General features: G+C 36.9%; 2 protein-coding genes across 5 annotated transcripts in view; both read right to left on the reverse strand.

Annotated features, from left to right (window-relative positions):
- Positions 1 to 1511, reverse strand: part of PKD2L2 (polycystin 2 like 2, transient receptor potential cation channel) — a 38063-nt gene extending 36552 nt beyond the window's left edge. The window contains exons 1-2 of the mRNA XM_045794619.2: positions 1466 to 1511; positions 671 to 772 (exon numbers count right to left, since the gene is read on the reverse strand). Of these exons, the coding sequence (XP_045650575.2) occupies positions 671 to 772; positions 1466 to 1496 (133 nt within the window). The 5' untranslated portion in view covers positions 1497 to 1511. The remainder of the gene's footprint in view (positions 1 to 670; positions 773 to 1465) is intronic.
- A 1557-nt stretch (positions 1512 to 3068) lies between these two features.
- Positions 3069 to 20685, reverse strand: MYOT (myotilin). Of its 4 annotated transcripts, none has more exons than XM_087862246.1 (11): positions 20528 to 20664; positions 18112 to 18181; positions 17430 to 17993; positions 12717 to 12891; positions 11730 to 11834; positions 9074 to 9123; positions 8367 to 8499; positions 6727 to 6934; positions 4441 to 4606; positions 3880 to 4013; positions 3069 to 3695 (listed from the first exon to the last, which is right to left on the reverse strand). In XM_087862246.1, the coding sequence occupies exons 3-11, from the start codon at positions 17780 to 17782 to the stop codon at positions 3523 to 3525; spliced, it is 1497 nt and encodes a 498-aa protein (XP_087718372.1). In that variant the 5' UTR covers positions 17783 to 17993; positions 18112 to 18181; positions 20528 to 20664; the 3' UTR covers positions 3069 to 3522. The 4 variants fall into 4 exon arrangements, with proteins under 4 accessions (XP_087718372.1, XP_045650581.1, XP_045650580.1 ...); XM_045794625.2 differs by having other exon boundaries at positions 9074 to 9120; positions 20528 to 20663; XM_045794624.2 differs by lacking the exon at positions 18112 to 18181 and having other exon boundaries at positions 20528 to 20681.
- Positions 20686 to 21718: the final 1033 nt, after the last annotated feature.

Raw genomic sequence — 21718 nt, forward strand, 5'->3', positions numbered from 1 at the left:
TCTGACTCAAACTCACTCCTACAATGCCAAATAGTTAACTGATACATAATTGCCAGTATGCAGGCCATATCAACATGAGAAGTCTGGCCAATGAGTTTACTAAATCTAGTGTTTGCTGGGCACTCAAATGATGAAATGCTTTTTCATACTGATTCAGTCAATGCTCTTGACCCACAGATAGGAGAAACGCAGGTTAAGAGGTTTTCCCAACCTCGTTAAAGATTTGCATTGATCCATACCTTCCGTGACTCTGCACCAGCATATTTTACTATAAACTGTGCGATAGGCCAGGGAAAGAACAAACCAGACACGAAGACTAACTTCTTTGGCCTCATTTGTAGTGACCTATGAAACTGAGCAGATTTCTGACAGAAATCTCGTCTGAATTGCCAACTCAAGGGAATAATTCAGGATAGAACTGAAAACTTTAATAATTCAATGTTGACTATGAAAGCTTTTCATTACACCTGTGACCTAAAGCTTTGCCCTTTAAGAAATGGAAATAGTGTCAATCTAAATGAATTTAAGATAAGTCTAAAATGTGTCACTAATTTTTTTTAGAGGTCTTAGTAGTCTGAGAGCCTATGGTTTATAAAGTACATGTTTTATTTTTCACCTCCACATAACTTCTTAGTTCAAACAGTGTCTTCATCTATATCTGTGTACTTACATATACATAGGTTTATTAAAAAAATAAAGTAGAGTGCCAACTCCTGAAGTGTGGTTCTAATTTCTACTTCCTTACTGTAATGCAGGTTAGGTTTCGGAGTCCCTGTGAGACACAAAACAAATTGTTTCCTTACATTATTATGCAATTTATAATGGATATTAACAATGATAATGGGAAAACAGCCACTTTTAGCTGATTGTGTGAAGGAAAGCTCCAATGGCTTCTGGTTATTTTTTTATTCTCACTTTTGCGAAGTAGGAATAATTACTAACACTTCTCATTTTATGACTCAACACTAACGAATTATATATATTACACGGACGTTTCCTTAGAAGTCTCGTCTGAAAGTGAAAAAGCAAAATACAAAAAAAAAAAAGAAAAAAAAAAAAGAAAAAAAAATCACTCATCTGTCCCTAACCGTTTTCTCGACCTTCTATATTCCTTCTTGGGAAGGCTGGCTTCTGCTGGAGGGGGAAAAGGACTCGGCCTGGAGTTCTATCGAGGTAAGGCTCCCTAGATCAATGAAGGGCTTCGCAGAATGGCCTAGGGACGGTGTCTGTGCATCAAGTACAAGCCCCGGCTCGAGCCTCTGGCGAGGGGCGGGCGCCATATCGCCTCAAGGCTTCAGTTTTCCCATCTGTGAAATGGGACTCCTAGCCACCGCTTCTCAAGGGGAGGCTGTGAGGGCTAAACGTGCTGTCTTTTATGAATAGATATGGGGTTACATAGTTCCTTCCATGGTACTTGTAATTGCCAAATGGGCCCTGCCCATAACTCCCTAGGATGATCCCTCACCGCCTCGGTGCCACCGTGACGCTTCAGCCATGTCCGACCTGGACAACGACGCCTGTTCGACCTCCCCGGTCTGCCGCGCCTGCGCGTAACTTTGCAACGCGCGCCACTTAGCTCCTGCGCCTGCGCAAACCCTCACGGTCCTGAACCAGCGCAAGCCGCGCTACAAGTGGCCAGGGCGCGTGCGCACCGCGGACGCTCTGGAAAGCCGGCAGCTGAGGCGGGGTTGGGAGTTGCGGCGTTTGTCTCTGGCGGAGGCTCGGCTTCTCGGGCGAACCTGGTTTTGGGCTTGGGGTTGGTCGTAAAGATCGTAGTAATTAATTCTAACGGGCTACTGTGTCTTGAACACCTTTTACATTTATTGGCTTTTTTAGTCTTCACATCCCCCCTTCCTGAAAGGTAGGTGTTTTATCCTCATTTTAGGTCTGGAGACGCTGAGGCGCTGAGGGGGTCGGTGACTTACCGAAGTGCACAGGTGGTCGGGGCAAATCTGCTGGAAGCCAGAGCCCGAGTGCCTAACCAAACGCCCACTCTGCCGATGCTGCTTGCAGACATCGGTTCTCGTTAACCGAGAGCTGCTGCTAGATAAATAGCTTTCACCCCTCGTGCCACCCAATATGGCTAAAGAAAACGATAAAGTAGAATTAAAAAAATCCAGCTCTGAAGTGATTATGTGGAAGAGTAGGCCCAACAGGAGACGTGGGGAGCCCAGAAGCTTTGCAAAGATGGGAAGGTTTGTAAACCAAAGACATTTGGCTGTAAATTAAGGTATCCAGAGCCCTGACAGGATATGAGACAGGGGAGAGTCTCATGTTGGAAAAAAGAAAAATGAAACGGAATTCAGTTGAAAGGCCCCAGGGCAGCTAGCAAAGAAAACCATCAAGCTGTTCGGGAAGTAAAAAATAAAGCCGCTTTTGTTATTTCCCTGAAAGAGATGTCGAGTGATGTTGATAAACGCTGTTTTATGTGTAGATGAAAAACAAACCGAGGCCACACAGCAGCGAGGGTCAAAGACTACCAATGATAAAAGAAAAAGGAGAGGCCTAGCAAAAGGCCATGACCAGTGGACAGGAGGCCTGAGAAGAAAGGGTTATGTCCTATCTTAAGGAATAGCGTAATGACAGGATTTTCCCTTTCCTGTACTTAGACTCTCAGATGCTCACAAAATTATGCTTCTTAACGTAATAGGTTATCTGAACTTGAAATGTAGGAGAACCCCCCCCCCCAACAGGCATTCAAATTTACATGAAATGTTAAGAATTAAGCAGATGACTCTACAGACTATTCTTATTCCACTGAGCTCAGTAGACTCAAAGGTCTTGAAGACTTACGGACTTTTTGGTTAAAACAAAATCACAATTTCAGGAGAGATTCTGTCAGGATTTATTGTGGTTGCTTGCTTTTGAAGTGCAAACCATGGAAGGTCTAGCTTAATTGCAGGAGGAATCGACTCAGCTGTAAGTGAGCTTCATTGAGACACAGTTCTAGAACATAATATTGTTGCTTTTTTGGAACTCGTTATTCTTAGGTTTGGCTAAGTGTTGTATAGTATATAAAAACCAGAAGTTATATTTTAAAGATCTAGACTTTTGTGAAGAGAAGACAGTCTGTTTTAAATATTTGAAATTTTATTCTCTTTTGACATTGAACTATGGAACACTCAGATACTATACCATGTTAGTATTCCTCTAAGAGAAAATGGGTAAAACAGTATTTAGAAAGCAGTACCAGTAAACCTTATTACAAGCATTAGATGTGCTTAAAAAGTTGATATTAATTCATAACCTGTAATTGTTAAATGTGTATGACTTAAATGTTAAAATCTCACATTTTAAGATAGTGTTCTACAATTACAAACCCATATGCTCAGATTTTCCACGGGCTTTGCAAACCAGAGAAGAATGTGCAAGAGTCAAAGGATAAATATTATAAATATATATTAGTTATATTACCTAATTAAAGCCATAATCTGTTAATACAGCTATGGATTTACTTTAAAAATTTAATTGAATATGTTACTAATAATGTAGTTGTTGTGTTTTCCAGTGTTGGTAACCTCATTAAAGTTCTTCACTTTCATAAAGTCCAGATTGAGCTGCCAGACGCTGAAATTCTCCTTCAGGGTTAAAAGCTTGTTTCACATTCAGACCTTTACCATTAAGTGCTAAATACTTGCTGAAAGTTGGTCGAACACGTAACTGCTTAGGAGCTGGAAGGGTTTGGTTTTGACGAACTGAAATAGATCAAAAAGAGGTTAATTCAGAAAACCTGTTCTAAACAAATGCGTTGCCCTAGGTATTCAGTATCAGACAGAAACAGAAAAAAAAGTCAGAATTGATTATTTTTATATTCTGCTGGGATTTGTGTTTCTTACTAAATCTTTCTGATTAAGTCGTTGGGTTGATAGCGTGACATACCTGTAACATCTAATCTTGTGTTACATGTGGTCACTCCAGCTTCATTAACTGCAGACACAGTATACCACCCAGCATCTTTCTTGTTTACATCTTTTATCAGTAAAGTAACTCTTCCAGAGTTATCATGATATAAACTGAAAAGAAACAATAATAAAAGAATGCAGTGTAGGTATTAATTTTCCTGTGAAAGTTTATTTATGATGCCTCTGACCCAGAGGGTTAGACTGTAAGAAAACGAAGCATTTGGAAATTCTGAGAATGTACCTAGTCAATGCCAAATAGCTATTGGTTTTATTGTGTTTAATTCTCCCCCCTTAATTTTATTTGTGTCATCATTTCCTTGAGCTGTCTTTCTTTGTTGTTAGTAAAAAGGTAAATCCTAGCTTTATGCCTTAAAATTTTGATTAGTGGAAGTGGGGTTAATGAGGTTTATTGTATTTCTATACATGTTTTAAAAACTAGACGAAGTGAGATTACAAACGCATGCCATTTGTAATGCATTTCAAGTACAGCTGGATTCACCCAAATAAACTAAGTTATGTCTAAGAATACTTATCCTACCTTATGCGATCAGTGTTGAATTGTACCATTTCATTATTTCTTTTCCAGAAAAGCTTTGGTGGAGGTACAGCTGAGATTTGGCATTCTAGCTTCACTGAGTCTCCCTCAAAAACTTTTTTGCTCTGTGGTTTGTAGATAAACATTGGTGCTCTTCTATGTTCTTTTGCTACATATTAATAAAAAATTCAAGTATTTGAAATATTATAAAAAGAAAATAAGTCAAACCAAGGTATTATGAAATTCGTATGTTGATACAAAAGTTTTAAAAAACACTAACTCAAGAAGATTTGAAACTTTAGCATTAGTTGAAAGAACATACAGTAGTACTCTTGTATTATACCAATTTGAGTTCGAAAACAGGAATGTAATGTTGCGTTGAATTTATAGTCATGTTTAATTCAAATAATTTAAGTTACATTCTCATTTATGTCTCTTCAATAAGGAGGCATCATGAGTGGTGGCAAGACTAGGCAGCTTAGGTTCAAATTGTCTATTTGCCCCACCAGCCATGCCAAATTGGGAAAATTTTGTTTAGTTCTCTGAGCCTCAGTTTTATCTGTTGTAAAATAGATAAATAGAAAGTCCATTATAAAATAAATACAGGTAATAGTGACTGCTCTGTCTACCACTAGTACTCAAAACTGTGAGGATCAGCTGAGATAATAAATGAAGAAGCATTTTGTAAACTGTAAAATAGTATACAAATATCTATAATTGTTATGTCGTTTCTTTAATTACCTGAAGGAAAAGAGGGAATGATATACTACTGTAACCCTAGCTTTTCTGAAGGAGAAATGAAATTGGATAGATACCTGCCAAGGCCTCTTTTAGCTCTAACATTATAGTATTTCTGGAGCTATTGGCACAAAAACACTTGCCCAAAACTTAATCACCTGAATTGGATTTTTTTTGATTCCCAGATCACTACTTTTCCTCTTAGATTGAGGCCCATTATTATACCATAGAATAATTTTTTTTTTTTAAAGATTTTATTTATTTATTCAACAGAGATAGAGACAGCCAGCGAGAGAGGGAACACAAGCAGGGGGAGTGGGAGAGGAAGAAGCAGGCTCATAGCGGAGGAGCCTGATGTGGGGCTCGATCCCATAACGCTGGGATCATGCCCTGAGCTGAAGGCAGACGCCCAACCTCTGTGCCACCCAGGCGCCCCTACCATAGAATAATCTTAAAGATTTTTCACTGATCTGAGTAGAATGCAAACTCAAAGAAATTGTCCGTCCTTTAACTTAATCAAAATTTTATATAATCAACAGTGAATTGTAGCCAGGTATCTTTTTTGCATTATACTATGGCTTAAACCATTACAAATGTAATATATATTTAAAGCACTTAAATTGTAATATTTTAAAACAGTACATAAGTTTTATAAGAAACTGCCTTACTGAAGACAAATATGAGACATGAGTTTAGCCATACCTGTTTTCTAAGGAAGTAGGCATGTTTTTGTTATGATTAGAGAGTGGTTTGTAGTAAAGAGAACATAGTCTAAGGCTAAAAGTTATTATTTAATCCTTAATTTTAAATTATGTGTAAGCATGACAATTCTGTAAAAATAAGAATCAGATTATTTTGGATATAGACCAGAGAAATGATTAGACTAATGTTTTCCACTTTAAGATCCTTCAGTTACATCTAGAAATGCTTATATAGTTTACCCTTGAACAATGCGGGGTGTTGGAGCACCCCCACCCCACCACATGCAGTCAAAAATCTGTATGAAACTTTGACTCCCCAAAAACTCAACTACTAATAGCATATTCTTGACTGGAAGCTTTACCGATAATATAAACAATTAACACACACTTTGTATGTTACATGTATTATATGCTGTATTCTTAAAGTGAAGTAAACCAGAGAAAAGAATATATTATTTAAAACATCATAAGGAAGTGAAAATAACGTACAGTAGTGTGTTGTAAAAAATCTGCATGCAAGTGGACATGTGGTGTTCAAACCCATGTTGTTCAAGGGTCACCTGTACTGCCTTATTTGTTTTGTCCAAAATTGTACCAGTTCTTTATTTCTTTTCCTGAAAAGCTTTGGTTGTAGGTCTGTCCTTGAAGTTTCATGGAGTTTCCCCTCAAAAATTCTCCCTCCCCTTCTCCCCCACCACGCTGTGACTTTTAGATAAAAATTGGCATTCTCCTGGGTTGTGTAGACATTAACCTTAAATATGAAGTCATCTGGGTTTTTCTTTTTTAACACTTGCTTTTAAAAATACTGCTGGATATTAAGGAACTCTTGAGGATCTCTTTGAAGGCTTACCCAGGACATCCAACTGCACAGTAAAGGTGGCTTCTCCTGCTCTGTTCTTGGCAAAACACACATAAGCACCAGCATCTGAAGTTCTGACCACTTCAAAGATGAGTGAATGAAAACCCTTTTCAGATACTATCATTTTGTGAAACTCATCTGATTGAACTGGTCTTCCATTCAGATACCATGACACATCAGGAGCTGGCAGTCCGCTTACCTGGAAAGGAAAACACAAGGAGATGACAGAATTTTAAATTATATCATCACTGGAACGTATTTGTCTATTTACAAATTTTAATAATTCCAGTATCTGGGTGGGTTTGTGATTCAAAATGCAAAGGAAGAGCTTAAAAAGGTATTTGGTTTCAACAGTTTTTTAACAAAAACAGTGGAAATTAAAACTTTCTATTAAAGATTTTATTTATTTATTAGAGAGAGAGCATGAGCAGGGGGGAGGGCAGAGGCAGAGGGACCAGCAGACTTCCCACTGAGCAGGGAGCCCGATGCGAGGCTTGATCTCAGGGCCCTGGAATCATGATCTGAGCCGAAGGCAAACTCTTAGCCAACTGAGTCACCCAGGCACCCCAGAAATTAAAACTTTTGAAATTAATATTTTCAGACTACCTCAAGCCACATCTAGGCCTTTTGTATGTAACCTCATGCTCCTTAAGATCTCTCAACTACTTTATTTAGAACATTAATTAATGTTATTTAGGACTCCACAAGAAATATGAAGTCCTATGGTTTTTTTCAATAATGGTGACTGCAGATGAAGTCCCAGAGGTATATAACATGTGATGATTGGTGATCTAATGAGTGACTTTACCAAAACGGAGTGCTCCTGAACTGTAACTCTGCTGTTTAAATGCCAGCTTGTTAAGTGTTTTTCTATAAATATTAACAGTTAAACCCATATACTTTCATCCATAAGGAATCCAGAAAAACATTGTATAAGAAAAGGTTTCCAAAATGAGGATAATAAAAATGTAGGTCTTTCTAAAGATCTCTTCTAGCTTGAAGAACTCTTCTAGGCCAAGCGAGCAGGTTGGCTTGAATTTCTTGATGGAGAAGAATTAAAGAGGCATTTTGCTTTAGAGATCCTATTGTTTTGGTAGCTTCACTTAATGTATTTATTAGGAGGTAGGCACTATTGTGAGTACCTTATGCCTGTTTACTTGGTTAATCCTCATAACAACTTTATGAGGTAGGTACATTTGTTACTCCATTTTACAGATGAGACAAAAAGCACAGAGGTTAACTGCCTTATCTAAGGTTATACAGCTGGATGGTGGCAGAGCCAGGATTCAAACCCAGGTAAGCTTAGCTCCAGAATTTTTGTTCTTATCCACTATACACGTTGCTTGTTAAGGTGTACAGCAAGTTATTTATTTATTTATTTTGTTAGAGGGGCAGGGAGGGGCAGAGGGGAAGAGAGACTATTAAATAGGCTCCATGCCCAGTGCAGAGCATGACATGGGGCTTAGTCTCACAACCCTGAGATCACAACCTGAGCGGAAATCAAAAGTTGGACACTTAACCGACTGAGCCACCCAGGTGCCCCAGGTGTGTAGCAAGTGATGAAGAGGAAGAGGACATGTTTCAAAACATAGTATCTTGTTAATTTTCCTCCAACATTTTTGAGCTCTTACTTTGAAATCCATTCTGCAGAATCTTCCTTCTTCAATTGACATGTTTTCTGGCACTTGAATGAAACGAGGTGGGTAAAATTTCTCCTGGATTGCATCCTGCTCATTCAAAGTTCCCCTTGAAGATGATCTACTTCTACAAAAATATTTTAATAATCACTCTGCAGGAAGGTTGTCATTGTTCTTCCTTTTACACAAATGTAGTTAAGCCATTGTATTGGAACCCCCAGAGTCTATACTGTTTTATGTGTTAGTGTAATAACAGTAGAGAGAGGCCTTAGGACATGGCATATTTAATGACTATTAGAAATGGTAGCAACTTAAAAACATCTGGTACAAATTATACATCTTTGTGTCTTTTGTACAGTGCTGTAAATTGATGAAGAAAGTGATTAAAATGCAGAATACCCCATGGACAGTTCTTAACCATGTGCAATGATTTAGTAATTGGAATTGGGTTTCAATTATCATGAAAAAGTTGCCTAATATGGACATGTGGTCCTGGCTTATTTGACCAAAACATATAAAAAACTTCATTTGAGATAGTTCTGATAATTAACAGATAAAAATTTTGATCACCCTCTCAGACATTAGAAAATTCACGTTGTTTTTTATAAAAGGTGTAGGAGGCTTGAAGGCTTTATAAATATTACATTTTTAAGCTGAAAATATTTTTGGTAGCAAAGTAAATGAGAAATTTTTTTTTTTACCTTACTTGTGATGTAGGAACTTGCAGTCGTGCATGTTCTGAGTTGTGCTGCTTGAAATTAAAACAAAGTGAGAATGTTAATGTGGTCGTTAGCTTGAAATGAAGCAGAATTAAGTAGTCGAAGTTGAACGTTTCTTTATTGACTGTATATGTGCAGTCATGGTTAATTCCATATACAGTTGATCCTTGAACAACACTGGTTTGAACTGCACAGGTTCACTTATATGTGAGTTTTTTTTAAAGGTAAATACTTTAAATATATTTTCTCACCATCTTTTTCCTCTAGATTATTTTAAGAATATAGTATGTAATACATGTAGTGTCCAAAATATGTGCTGATCAGTTATTGGTAAGGCTTCTGGTCAACGGTAGGCTAATAGTTAAGTTGTCGGGGAGTCAGAAGTTATATGTGAATTTGAACTATATAGGGGGGCTTAGCACCCCTCACTCCTGGATTGTTCAAGGGTTAACTGTTCTAAGCAACTAAAATAGAATGCACTCACCTTCTAATACTTTAGCAAGAAATCCCCAGAATTAATAGGACTATTCAACAGGTATTTTATATAAAAATTAGCTAGCCTTAGAATTCCTGGTGGTTCATTTTTCATATGACTGTTTTACAACAAAGGGTGATGTGTCCCCCTGGTGTATTTGAAATGGGAACACATAGTACAGATTGTCCTTTAGTAAAACAGGAATAGACATGAAGTCACTTGTGTTGGCAATTGATACAGGGTATTCTGCCCACTGCTGAAAAGTGCATCAACAGCAATTAACACATATTAGGCTGGGAAATACTTCTCTTTTTACCTCATGGCACAAAATCATGGTGGACACCATGGAAGATATGTGTAGAGCTATGAGAATGTTTGAAAAACAACATTAATTACTTCCTGCTTCACAAAGGTATATTTAAGCAAACATCTTTTAGGATTTATATTTGAGCACCAGAAAATTATTTCCATTTGAGAATAAAACCAGAAATCAATGGAAATCATAATTAATTAACTGATCAAATAGTTAGTGCTTATTTTGTGTGTTTTACTGTTTTTGGCACAGTAGTGGAGACTAGTGAAAAATATATCCATATCCAAATATCTGGAAAACATCTATATAGCAGTGCAGCAAATCTGAGTACAAATTTATTTTGGGATGAATATGTTTAATATATTTGGTCATTTTAAAATTCTTACAACTCTAACAATTTTTGGCCAGTCTTAAGGTTCTCTAAGCAACATGTCAAAAAAAAAATTACCAAATCAACTAAGTTTTTGGTAAAAAATAAAAATAATCTGATTAAACCCAAAATAACCAAATTAAGTTTTTAGTGTTTCCTATAGTAGTGGTTTGAGTATGTATATATTCATATTCAGAGGTGTAACATTTCAGTTTTATGTACTCTGATGACATTTTGGATTATTAGAGTTTTTGAAGCATACAAAAAAAACTCCTAAGATTTATCTTTTCTGATTTCATAATGGTATGTTTTGCTGGTACCATCCCCTTTATTTTAATGTTTTTAAAGAATGAATAAGAAAAATGATAGATCCTTGCCCTCAAAATCATACACTGAATTTATAACATAAACCATCAATATAACATTGTTTTGAGTTACTCCTGCTAATAGAGGTAGTTTCACATCTTCTTGCTGTAATCTGTACCAGTCCAGAGCCCAACACACAGTAGGTGCTCCATATAAAATATTTAATTGAATGAATATATGAACTGTTGAGTAGCCAAAGAGACAGTCAAATTCTGTTTTAATTTTCTAATTAGTTGCACTGTTAGATCCTGCTCCATCCTTTTTAGTAGTTGCATTTAATAGAAATGAAAATCCTTTTTTCAGCTTCCTGTGCTTAGGAGCTTGGAGTTCTTGGGTGCCCAGTTCTTGGGTGCCCTTTGACTTCCAGTTTCTTTTGGAATTTTTGACAAGAAATGAGAGGTAGCTACAGAAGGAAGACAGCTGTAAAGTTCAGTCTGTTTCTTCACCTCTGTGTGTCTCTTCAGGGTTAAGTTTACTTGTTAGAATGAAATTGATCGGAAACAAGCCTGTGGGATATTCACTTTATGCCTTCCATAAAGTTTATCTGTTCTTGGAAAGGGTCCTTTTGTTAATGTTAGATCATTACTCAAGGCTTTTTTTTTTATTGTTGTTCCTTGTTTTGTTTTAAATAAGAAGCATTTTTGAATACAGAAACAAAGGGAATTGGATATTTCATTAGTTCCACAATTATATTTTAAAACATTGAAATGATTAATAGCTTATGGGAAAAGGTTATAATTACTTTGGCTCAGAGTTTTAACTTCTGTCCTATTAAAGATTTACAACTCATAAATTCTCTATCCCTGCTGACATTGGAAAAAGAGTTGTAGGTGTAACAGACCCCTAAATGTCCAGATGAAAAGTGACACTGTTAGCCTTCTGGTGTTTTGTCTTTGTGACATTTCATATGCTGATATTAGAACACCAGAAAATGGGGCAAGATTTTAAGTTTCTCTCTATTTTAGCTCATCGTGGCCTCTCCTTTTTATACCTAATGGAGCATGGAAGTGATTGACTTTTGCTTCAAGCTGTATTTATGAGGATTTGGAAATACACATTTATAAATCACGTGAAAGAAAAATACTCCATTTAGGTAAAGATTATTATAATTTACCTGTGGTGAGTCTTGTGCCTCACTGTCGTTTTGAGCTTGAAACACAGCAGCTGCGTTCTGTGGTCCTAGCAATCTGCGAGCCATCTTCTCCTCATATGTTAGCCGCTTTAAAGAAATCATTAAGGAGACAGCAATGAGATTTAATAAAAGTTGTTTGTGTACCTTTACCTTAAAACCACAAGAACTATACCAAAGAAGTATGGTTCTGTCTATTGAATTACAGATACATACTATGTTTTAAAACTTCGTTTTCATTCAAAGCATTTCCCTTTCATTCTAGTGCCACTTCCCTCATCTGTTTTCCTCTTGCTCCTGGGAATGGCAGGCTAATCACCTTTAAGTAAGGATATCCCAAGTAAGGGCAAGTTCTTCACCTTCCCTTTTGTTCTGCATGTTCTCATTGGCTCCATCTTTGAATATAGTACTGCATAGTCTCACATGGAGAAATAAATTTTATTAAATGGACACTGAATACCAGATTTAATTTCTGGTTGAAAGCAGTGTATGTTAAATGTATTTGGATTTAAGGCATTTAACGCTGTTGCAGAGGTAAGTGACTAATATAGTGGGTACAGAAGAGTTATAAATCTCATAGCTATGTGTCCATCAGTAGTATATACCAAAGTATGTGAAGAAGTTCACTGAGAATATTCCCTTATTGGTTATTTGGTCATTAGACGTATTTTATGAGGAGTAATGCTTAAAACAAAATTTTCGTTAAATTATTCAGATTTCTTTTTCTTTTCTTCATTTTTTTACGTTGTTTACATTCTTTACTTCTTTTGTGTCATTCTTTTACTGCTGAAAACCAAGAGGCGTTTTCATGCATAGTATGTGGTATTGGATCCAAATAGTCCCTATTTTTAGATAATCTTGTCCCTTGCAGATTATATGGACATAGATCTGTGAGACAGAAAGAACTTTCTTATCTGAGATTAGATTGTGTAGTTTAATTGGCTTTTTGTGCAAAATAGACATTTTGCTTACTTGATTTCCGTTATGAAGAAGGCTGTCCTTGCATTTTAGCTTTCTCTCCAAATCTTGAATCAGAGCTTCTTTTGATCCTTGTATTTCATGGTCAGGAGTCCTTGGGGTGGGCTTAGCATTTGCACTTTGGGATGGTTTAGTATTTACAGGTTGGCTAAATGAGGGTTGTTGATAGCTTTAAAAAGAAAAAAGTTTTTTAAAAAAGTTTTTATTTATTTAAGTAATCTCTACACCCAATGTGGGGCTTGAGCTCAGGACCCTGAAATCAAGAGTCACATGATCTTCTGACTCACCTGGCCAGGCACCCCAGAAAAAGATTTTTAAAAAAGATCCTCAGAGAAGGATGTAGTACTATGAATTGACCTCATTTTGTCAGTCACCTTTAGATAGGTTGAATCTACCACTTAGTACTATTAGTGTTATTAAAAATACCAATTTCCTAGTAATAGTCAAGAGGGATTTAATAAGAATGGTTACCAGCTTTTTTTTTTTTTTCTTAGCAAATTAAAATTTAGTGGCTGGAGGAACAAATTAGATTAGGCATAAGGAGGATGTCCTTCCTTGAAGATCTTCCCTAAAGAAGTGAGTGAGAGTATAAGACTAATAACTGGCAGCTTGAGAGTTCTTCCAGTCTTTTTTTTTTTAAAGATTTTATTTATTTAGTTGACAGAGACAGCCAGTGAGAGAGGGAACACAAGCAGGGGGAGTGGGAGAGGAAGAAGCAGGCTCATAGCAGAGGAGCCTGATGTGGGGCTCGATCCCATAACGCCGGGATCACGCCCTGAGCCGAAGGCAGATGCTTAACGACTGCGCCACCCAGGCACCCCAAGAGAGTTCTTCCAGTCTTATAATTGAATTTGGTAAGTTTCTTTTATGGGTGGATACTGTTCTCAGCTCCCTGTGATCTCGTGTTGATAGTGCGAAATTGGTGGTGATGCGAGTATGTACACCAGGGAAGTTGGTAAATACCACAAATCCTACCTCCTTTCTCCAGAGCTGATTGTTAAACATTTACCAATGTAACCACTGGTATTTAGTGAATATTCTGTTGCTTTGAATGGAGTGTACAGTTGACATAGTCTGGCTTTCCTTTTAATTTCCAGTTTCTTTTAATTTCCTGTTTTATACAATTCAAGTGTGGTACTATGTAACAAATAGCTTTTACAGTAACAATGGTTTCTTTAACATTGCTGAAGTGATTTTTAGAGAAAGAAAGGAATGATTAGAGGAGGAAGGAGGAAGAAATGTAATCTGAACACAAAGAGGGTTTTGGGGAAAAAAGAAAACAAATTTGAATAGCAGTTGAAAAGTTTGGTTTAAATCCGTATTTCAAGTTCTGATCCTAAATTTTATCTTGAAAAATGCTCTTACCCCTCCCCGAGTTCCCCTGTTGATTGTGACGGCGTGCAGGCTTAGTATTTAGGGATTCCTGTATTATTACATTTGTTAGGGAACTCACACTTCCACAGTTGTTTGTTCATATTTCGCCTAGTTCATTAAAGGGCCCTGCAGGTGTGTGCTTATATATGTGTAATGCAGGGTAACTGGTCACTGCCCTCAGTGAATATTTTAGCATTATCATGATAAACATTCTCCAGTTATCATTATGAGGCAGCCTAGATCTGTTTTCCAACTTGTTCCTGTTCGGATATTCTCAAGGGTCATTAAAAGAACTTATAAGCTAAGTGGAAATGTATCTCTCCTGAGAGGAGCCAGAGTTTCAATTCTTGCAGGCTTTGGGGACTTGGTTAGTAATCTCTAGATTGTAAACATTCTGAAGTAAAAAAGATGGCTTATTACTCACCATTGTAATATTTATTTTCACTAACATGGAGTTTTGGTATAGGCATTACTCTATTGGCTGAATGAATGGGTTTTTAATTGTATTCAAGATGCTCTGTATTGAAAGTTGATGGTATACATTTCTCTTCCTTACATTTCAGGTCTTCAGGGTTGTCTAAATTAATGCTTAACTGAAATCTGATTTGTTAAGTAAATAGCCAGACCAAGTGTTTAAAGAAATAGTGAGTTGTTTGTGTGGTTTTTGTTTTTGTTTTTTTAAAGGTTGAATTCTCCTGTCAAAGTGGTAAAATTCCTTTGGTCTTATAGATCTATTATTCTAACTATATGAAGTTATAATAGCCTATTTTTTTAAGATTTTATTTTTCATTTTATTCGTTTTAGAGGGAGAGAGTGAGTGAGGGGGGAGGGACAGAGGGAGGAGGGAGGGGGAGAGAATCTCGCCCACTCTGCACTGAGTGTGGAACCTGACGTGGGGCTGGATCTCATGACCCTGAGATCATGACCTGAGCCAAAACCAAGAGTTGGGTGTTTAACCAACTAAGCCACTCAGGCACCCCAAAGCCTGTTTTTTTTTTTTTTATGTTAGCCTACCATCTTTATAAAAGTCACATGTTTGTTAAAATGAATTAGAATTAAATAATTTTGTTTTTAGACTGTCATAGTATAATACAGTATATTTGAGAAATCCTGAAGGATTATCAAAACCAAGCCTGAGAATCACTGATGTGTATGTGACCTAGTCAATTTATTCACTGAATTCCCCTCTCAGTTTAGATGGCCTGAGTGTTAAGACTAGATATGTGCTCATATTTATAAACTAATATTATTCTTGCACTCTGCTTTATAGGTCTTTTTTTCCCTATCATTAATCAGCCAGATCCTTAATTTTGTTATAAATCATAAAACTGAATCACTGAGCAGGTTAGGCACACATGCTCAGTGTCACACAGCAGGCTTTTTGAATGGAATAATTAGGATTAGAGTTCTCAATTTCCCGTCTGTGGTTTGATCGACTGAATAAAATGTTTGCTTAAGGGTTTCCTACTGATGAAAAGCTAAATAAAGCTTTCAAAGCAATCTAGGTCAGAATCCAAGGGATTATTTTTGAACGCAGGGCAAACTTAAGCCCACCATAACAATGAGGGAGTTGTGCACAAATGTTCAAAGGGCCAGAGCTTTCCACCCTGTGCAGCTGGACACCGAATGGGTATCAAGTGGCTGTGGGAAGATTAAAAGAGTTATCTATGGTTGCTGCAAATGGAACAGCTAAAGTTGTATCTTTGATCTCTGGTTTGGGGACCTCCTATACTTATTTCTTATACTCTCCATTTTTGCCTTTTTCTCTTAGTTCTGTGCACAGAGCCAGGAATGTGGTTGAGGTTCTTTAATATTTGTTTGTGGCTTTCTTTTCTGGGCAGATATTTGGAATAAGGTTGAAAGACTAAGAAAAATAGTATAGTAAGAAAAGGTTATTTTATTTTACTATTTTTTTTTCTTGGCTTGGGGCCCCCAGAAAAGGTTATTTTGGATTTAAAAGTGCTCATATAGGAAATCTGAAAATAATGGAAAGCTAGATGGAAAATGATCATGTGGGTAAAATGTAACAAGAAAAATCTATAATGTGTGATAATGGGTATAATGGGAATTTTGGAGGGAAGAGTAAGAGGGCTCTTAATTCTTAAAGGCATCTTTAAAAAATATTAGGTCAGACTTATGAATGCCGTTTTTTTAGGTGAAAAATAGTTGACTATCAGCCATTTCAAATGATTCAACCTAGTATATATAGAATTCTAATAAATGTTTTTGGCTTTTTTCATTTTGATTTTTTAAAATGTTGTAAAGTATTCTTTGCAGGTTGAATTACTGTAGTCAGTTCAACTAAGTTTCCAGAGTTGTTACCAACAATAGGAATCTCTAGAAAAATTAGCCTCCAGAGAAGACTGAGAGAAATTATCAAGAATCTCAGCGAATCTGTTGATAAGCCTGCAACAAAACATATTCCATCAGACAGTTTTTCAGATGCCTCTGATTTAATTCTCTGGTGTTTTAGCCAGCCAACGGATAGGAAAACTGATAGCTCTAGGTTTGCATAAGCACAAAGTATTCAGTTCATGTTTTAAAAAAAGCACAACCACTGTGTCCTTATTCATATCAGGTTCTCCTAGGATAGTTTTAGGATGTTGAAAGTAGTACATGCTTGCATAAGGCTCCAGGTATTCTTCTCTTTATTTAGACAGAACAATCAGCTGAACCAATTTGGACAAAGTGTGGTTTTAATTGCTAAAGGGCACCCTAAGGTCATTTATCTATTCAAGCCTTTCTTCTGATCATAGTAAGGAAAATTCATACACTTCAGCATCTGAATCCCAGGTTTTTATTAACCACCCTGCCTTTTTTTTTTTTTTTTTAACCAAATGGATAGTCAGGGTCAGAGGGGAAAATGGATAGGAAGAAAAGACTAAGACTGAGAAGACATTTAATAGCCTCTGCTTATGTGAGAGGAAATCCTATCTGAGGAGGAGCAGACAGGTGCTCTTCATCTCAGCTGAGCCCAGAACTAGAGGAATTAAATTTATAGCGTGAGGACTTTAACTTAGAACTGGGAGAATAGTTCACTGTTCTTGGGTATGCTGAAATCATTTTTTGAAGATGGAAAATAATAGGTAAGTAATTGTATGTGGTAATAGGTGACTTGGGTCTGTCTTAGTGTGGACACTAGGGAATGGGTCAGATGATTTCTTACTGCCAGCACCCTGGTTCAAGGTGTTTTAGGAGAATGATGAAAGAGCCCTTGAGGTCGCACTGCCTGTTTAGCTAGTAAATAGTGAACTAGGACATACCCCCCACACTCCTCAGATAAAGCTCACAGTATATGCAGTATATAGTCATACATATAAAAAATTCACTTACTTGGAGTCCATACTGGAAGGGATTTTACTGCTACTATAATCAGGCTGTGATGGTAATATGGAGCTGAGGAAGCTGGCTGGGGACTGGTTATAGGTGGCTGTAACCCTTTGGCTTGGGTTGGAGCCAGCATGCTGCTGGGCAGAAGCAGGGAAAGCAGAGGACATAGTGATGTGAGAGCTCACTGTTGAGGAGGCAGAAAATCTTTGCTCTGTGCATTGGCGGGGCTGGATGATAATGGAAGACTGTTTGGTCTGGCTAGAATAGCTGGAGGTTTCCGGTGCAGAAGGCTGCAGTCTGGAGCCACATGGATTTTGGGATTGAAGGAAGTGTTTTGGACGTTCGTAGTTAAACATGCTTAGCTGGTATATGGAAGATGGAGGCAATTTATTACTATAATGATTTGCTCCTGGAAGGGTGGGGTCCTGAATTTGGGGTGGCAAGCCTGGAATCACAGAAGGTCCCAAGGAATCAGAAGCAACCTTGGTCTGCCCCTCCTTGTTGAGATCTTGGGAATACTGTGCTCCTGTTTTTGATGGAGTGGCCTTCTCTTGAAGAATATTGTTCCTTCAAAAGGAGAAAATGATTCCGTTACAATATTTGCATAAAAAACAGTGTTGTTTGTTTAACATCTTTAGGAGTGTATATGCTTTTTTTTTTTGGCCTTTTATGCTTTCAAGGTCACCTTAAGGTGGAACTTTCCTGGCTTCTAGACTTCTTCCTTTATCTCTGTCTTTGTACAAATGACTTTTCTCCTGAGAACAAGAAAAAAGGATTCATTAATGTTTGTTTGCCTCTGGGTAATTCTTAAACCATGCTCAGGGCCTTCAAGATAAAGGAGCAGGAAGTTTGAGTTTGCCTCGTGGTTACTTAGGAAGAGAAATTCTGTGATGTTGCTCAGGGTGGAAATTTAATGGTTTTAGGATAAGCTTTTGCCCAAAGGGTTCAGTTTCATTAATCAGAGAGATTTATTGATTTCAATTATTAGCTGTTAAGTATCTAACATGTCAGCTCCCATTCTATCTGAATTTTTCCCATTGCTCGTGAAAACTAATGAATAGCCGATAATACACCAGTTAATAAATGTCCTGTGGTGATCTGTGATGAATGATGTATTGGTAAATCAAGGGGAACACTATGCGTTTTTATAAAGAACATGAACATCTGCATTTACTCCTTCAACCTTTCAGAATTTCATAGAGGGAACATGTATAAATCATTGTTGTCAATTTTGAGTGTATTTTTTTTACCTTTCAATGCACTGTCTCTTCTCTTGATTCCAAATTGACCATAGTACCAAACTAGATGATAATTAAGGAGTGTATATATCTTTCTCTGTGTATGTATGTTACTGACTGTATTCCAGTGCAATATATAAATTTTTCTGTTATTTTTAGATTATACTATCTAGTTTTTGTGTTGATATTCTCTTAGAGTTTCACTTTTTATTATCTTTCATACGTATTTTGACTAATTTTAAAACTGTTCTAGCCTCTCTTACTTTTTCTTTCAAAATGGCGGACAAGGATGTACAGAAGTAAGTAAGGCAATATGAAGCTAGTTATGCCTTACCAGAAAAGATGGGTGCCATTTCTCTTACTTAGCTCTGCATTGGTTCTTCTGACTTCCTGTAATCCCCATTTTCCTTAGATGAATCTTTTGCCCCTAAAATCAGCTTTGAAGGGTTTTATTTGCCTCCGATTTCTTCCATTAGTATGGTAAATCTAAGCAGAACTATATATAGACATTACACACACAGATTAGCCCTATGAATTGTCACATTGATTCTGTCTTTATTCAAAATATCAGGTAATTTAGTCGAAAATACATTTAATTTTACATAGTATAAGCCAACTCTGAGATAATGATAAATCAAACTATTAATTGATTAAGTTACCCAAACTGTCATCATCAAAATGAAATCTTATTGTTTAATTTCCTATCCTGAAGTCCGTATCATTTTTAATGAAGAAATTTCAGACCAAATAAGTTCATCCCAAGGCTGTGCATGTGGTTCAGAGTTAAAACTAGTAGTTTTAGGAAAGAACAAATGCTACTGAACAGCCAAGAGAAAGATTCTGTTGAAAAAGAACACTTAAAAAGCAATGTACTCCTTAATTTCAAGTTTATGAACACAAGCATGTTCAACTAGAATGCATTTTAGTAATTAACTATATTAGGCCTTTAAATTGTTGGAGGAAAACATCCAGAAGGAGGCTTTAATTAGATCTTCTCAAAAAAGGACTCTATTTCAGGGCAAGTAGTTTTGTAGTTATGGGCTTATTCATTCCATTGCAGAATTGAATCCAAATTTGGTTCTTAAATTCCCTTTTAGGAAGGCAAATTATTCAGATTCATTTCATATAGCAAGGAATAAACTGTTTAACAAATAGCCAGTAGATGTTTTCCAAAACGCCCCCTCCTTTACATATGTTTTCAAGATATCCAACTATCTTGTACATTTTGGTATCAGCGTATATAGTTAACAGTTACTGTTATTTTTCAAAGCTCAATTGAAAATATGTTCTTTCAAAAGTTTCATTGTTCTCATGTCTCAACAAAATTTTATACAGTTGTTCAAATAGAGAACTCTGAAAAGCTTTTCTTCATGTTTGTAGTTACTGTACAACAATTTAATTCTATAATAGATTCTTTTATATGACAGTATCATTTTATTCCAAATAATGTTAAATAATTTACAAAGATTTTATAAGTAAAATACTATGCAGGTTTCTATTTTAAAAATCTTAACTTTTTTCTTTCTATCTCTAATATAGCACAGACTTGCACAAAAAACTGATTGAGGATATTTTGAAGCTCTAGGACATCACCACAATTATAATCAGACCAAGTATGCCTTTTCAAGGAAAAATGATTTAAGAATATTGACACACAGCCATCCTTCCTTGTACCCTTTCTATAATGACTTCCAGTTTCAGTGGAACGAGTAAGTTACTTTCTTGTTGTGTCTTGCTATAATAACATGATGTTGTGACTTTCAGAGTTTTTATGTGAAGATCATCTTTGTACACATTCCTCTGATTTGGACAAAAAACAAAAACAAAACCCAAAACTGTATCAGAAATAAAGATGGGACTTACCCGTTGTTCCAGAGGGTGCCAGCTGGGTTTAACCCACTATCGAAGGGAAGGAAGAGGCATCCTCTTCCCTCACAGACTAATCTAGTGGCTCTGTGCTTAGTATTATAGCAGCACTGACTTTTATCAGCTGCCAAACAGTGACATCTGATGTGCTTGCCTGTCCATCTACCTATGCTGGCATGTCAAAGTAAGAGTCCACAATCTAAACAATATCTCAGATGTCTTAGTGATATTTAAGGAGTAGGATTACATGAGCTTCTCTTGCGGCCCTCTTTATTTTAGATGTGAATTTTGACTGTAAGCCTTCACAAGCTCATGCAGGAGGAAGGGCAAAGAGTTGGGAAGTGAAAAAAAGTATAAAGAAAACTCAATTTCTTTATCGTGGTGGGGGCTTGGAATCTTTCCTGTTTAAGAAAGGACTAAAAGGGAAACTGTATTCTGAGACTGACGTTCTATCCAGCAAAAATTCTCCAGATATAAGACCAGTGATTGATGGGTTCCAAACTGATTTGTATTGGATAGTTGTTCATCTGAAAGCTTCCCCCCCCCTCCTCTTGCCAGATACAAGTAGGGGTGGAGCAGAGTTCAAGCAGTTTGTTTTAGGAGACAGGGTGTGGTCTCAGCAAAGGCAGGAGAGCAGGGCGATGGTGACGTGTCACTGGGAAGGTGCGGAGATGGAAAAACATGATTTGGTTTCAGAAATTACCAGACAAACAAGGTTCTATACATGTAGGGCTTTATATTGTCAACTCTTCCCTTCATCTCCCTTAACTCTTAGCAGTTATACAGTTTCCTTTCTCTTTTCACTAAGGAGACTGTCTTCGTATTTAGGTTTCCATTTTTGTGCAGGGAACTAAATAATTAGAGAGGAAGAAACCTTCAAATCAACAACAGAAGTAGTAAAGAGGGGTAGGTGGCCTGAGGATCACGTCAATTGAGTGGAATTATCACCATTTAGTGGTTTCAGTTTTGGTATGTTTCTCCTGTTTAAAGCATATCTGTTTATTACTCCAATATTGATTTAATTACCATGGACATGAAGGTCCAACCAATAGATACTTGAGCGTATATGAGCCATATAAAATTCTTCACAGCTGACCATGTAGGTGTATCTTCCTTTGGTGTTCAGAGAAAGTTTGATAATTGCTTCCTGGGCACGCAGCCATTACTTAGTGGAAAGGCATACTAGAC

This window comes from Ursus americanus, chromosome 5, assembly GCF_024610735.1.
Source record: "Ursus americanus isolate L20-20 chromosome 5, mUrsAme1.1.p, whole genome shotgun sequence".
In the NCBI taxonomy this organism is placed as follows: domain Eukaryota; kingdom Metazoa; phylum Chordata; class Mammalia; order Carnivora; family Ursidae; genus Ursus; species Ursus americanus.

Excerpts from the sequence above, each read along its gene's own strand:
- MYOT (XM_045794624.2), bottom strand. The coding sequence starts at position 17,782 with ATGTTTAACTACGAACGTCCAAAACACTTCCTTCAATCCCAAAATCCA. Across the intron at positions 4,607-6,726 it reads TGTGCAGTTGGATGTCCTGG|CAAAAGAACATAGAAGAGCA; the intron begins GTAAGCCTTCAA and ends ATTAATATGTAG. Across the intron at positions 4,014-4,440 it reads TTCAACACTGATCGCATAAG|TTTATATCATGATAACTCTG; the intron begins GTAGGATAAGTA and ends GTTTCTTTTCAG.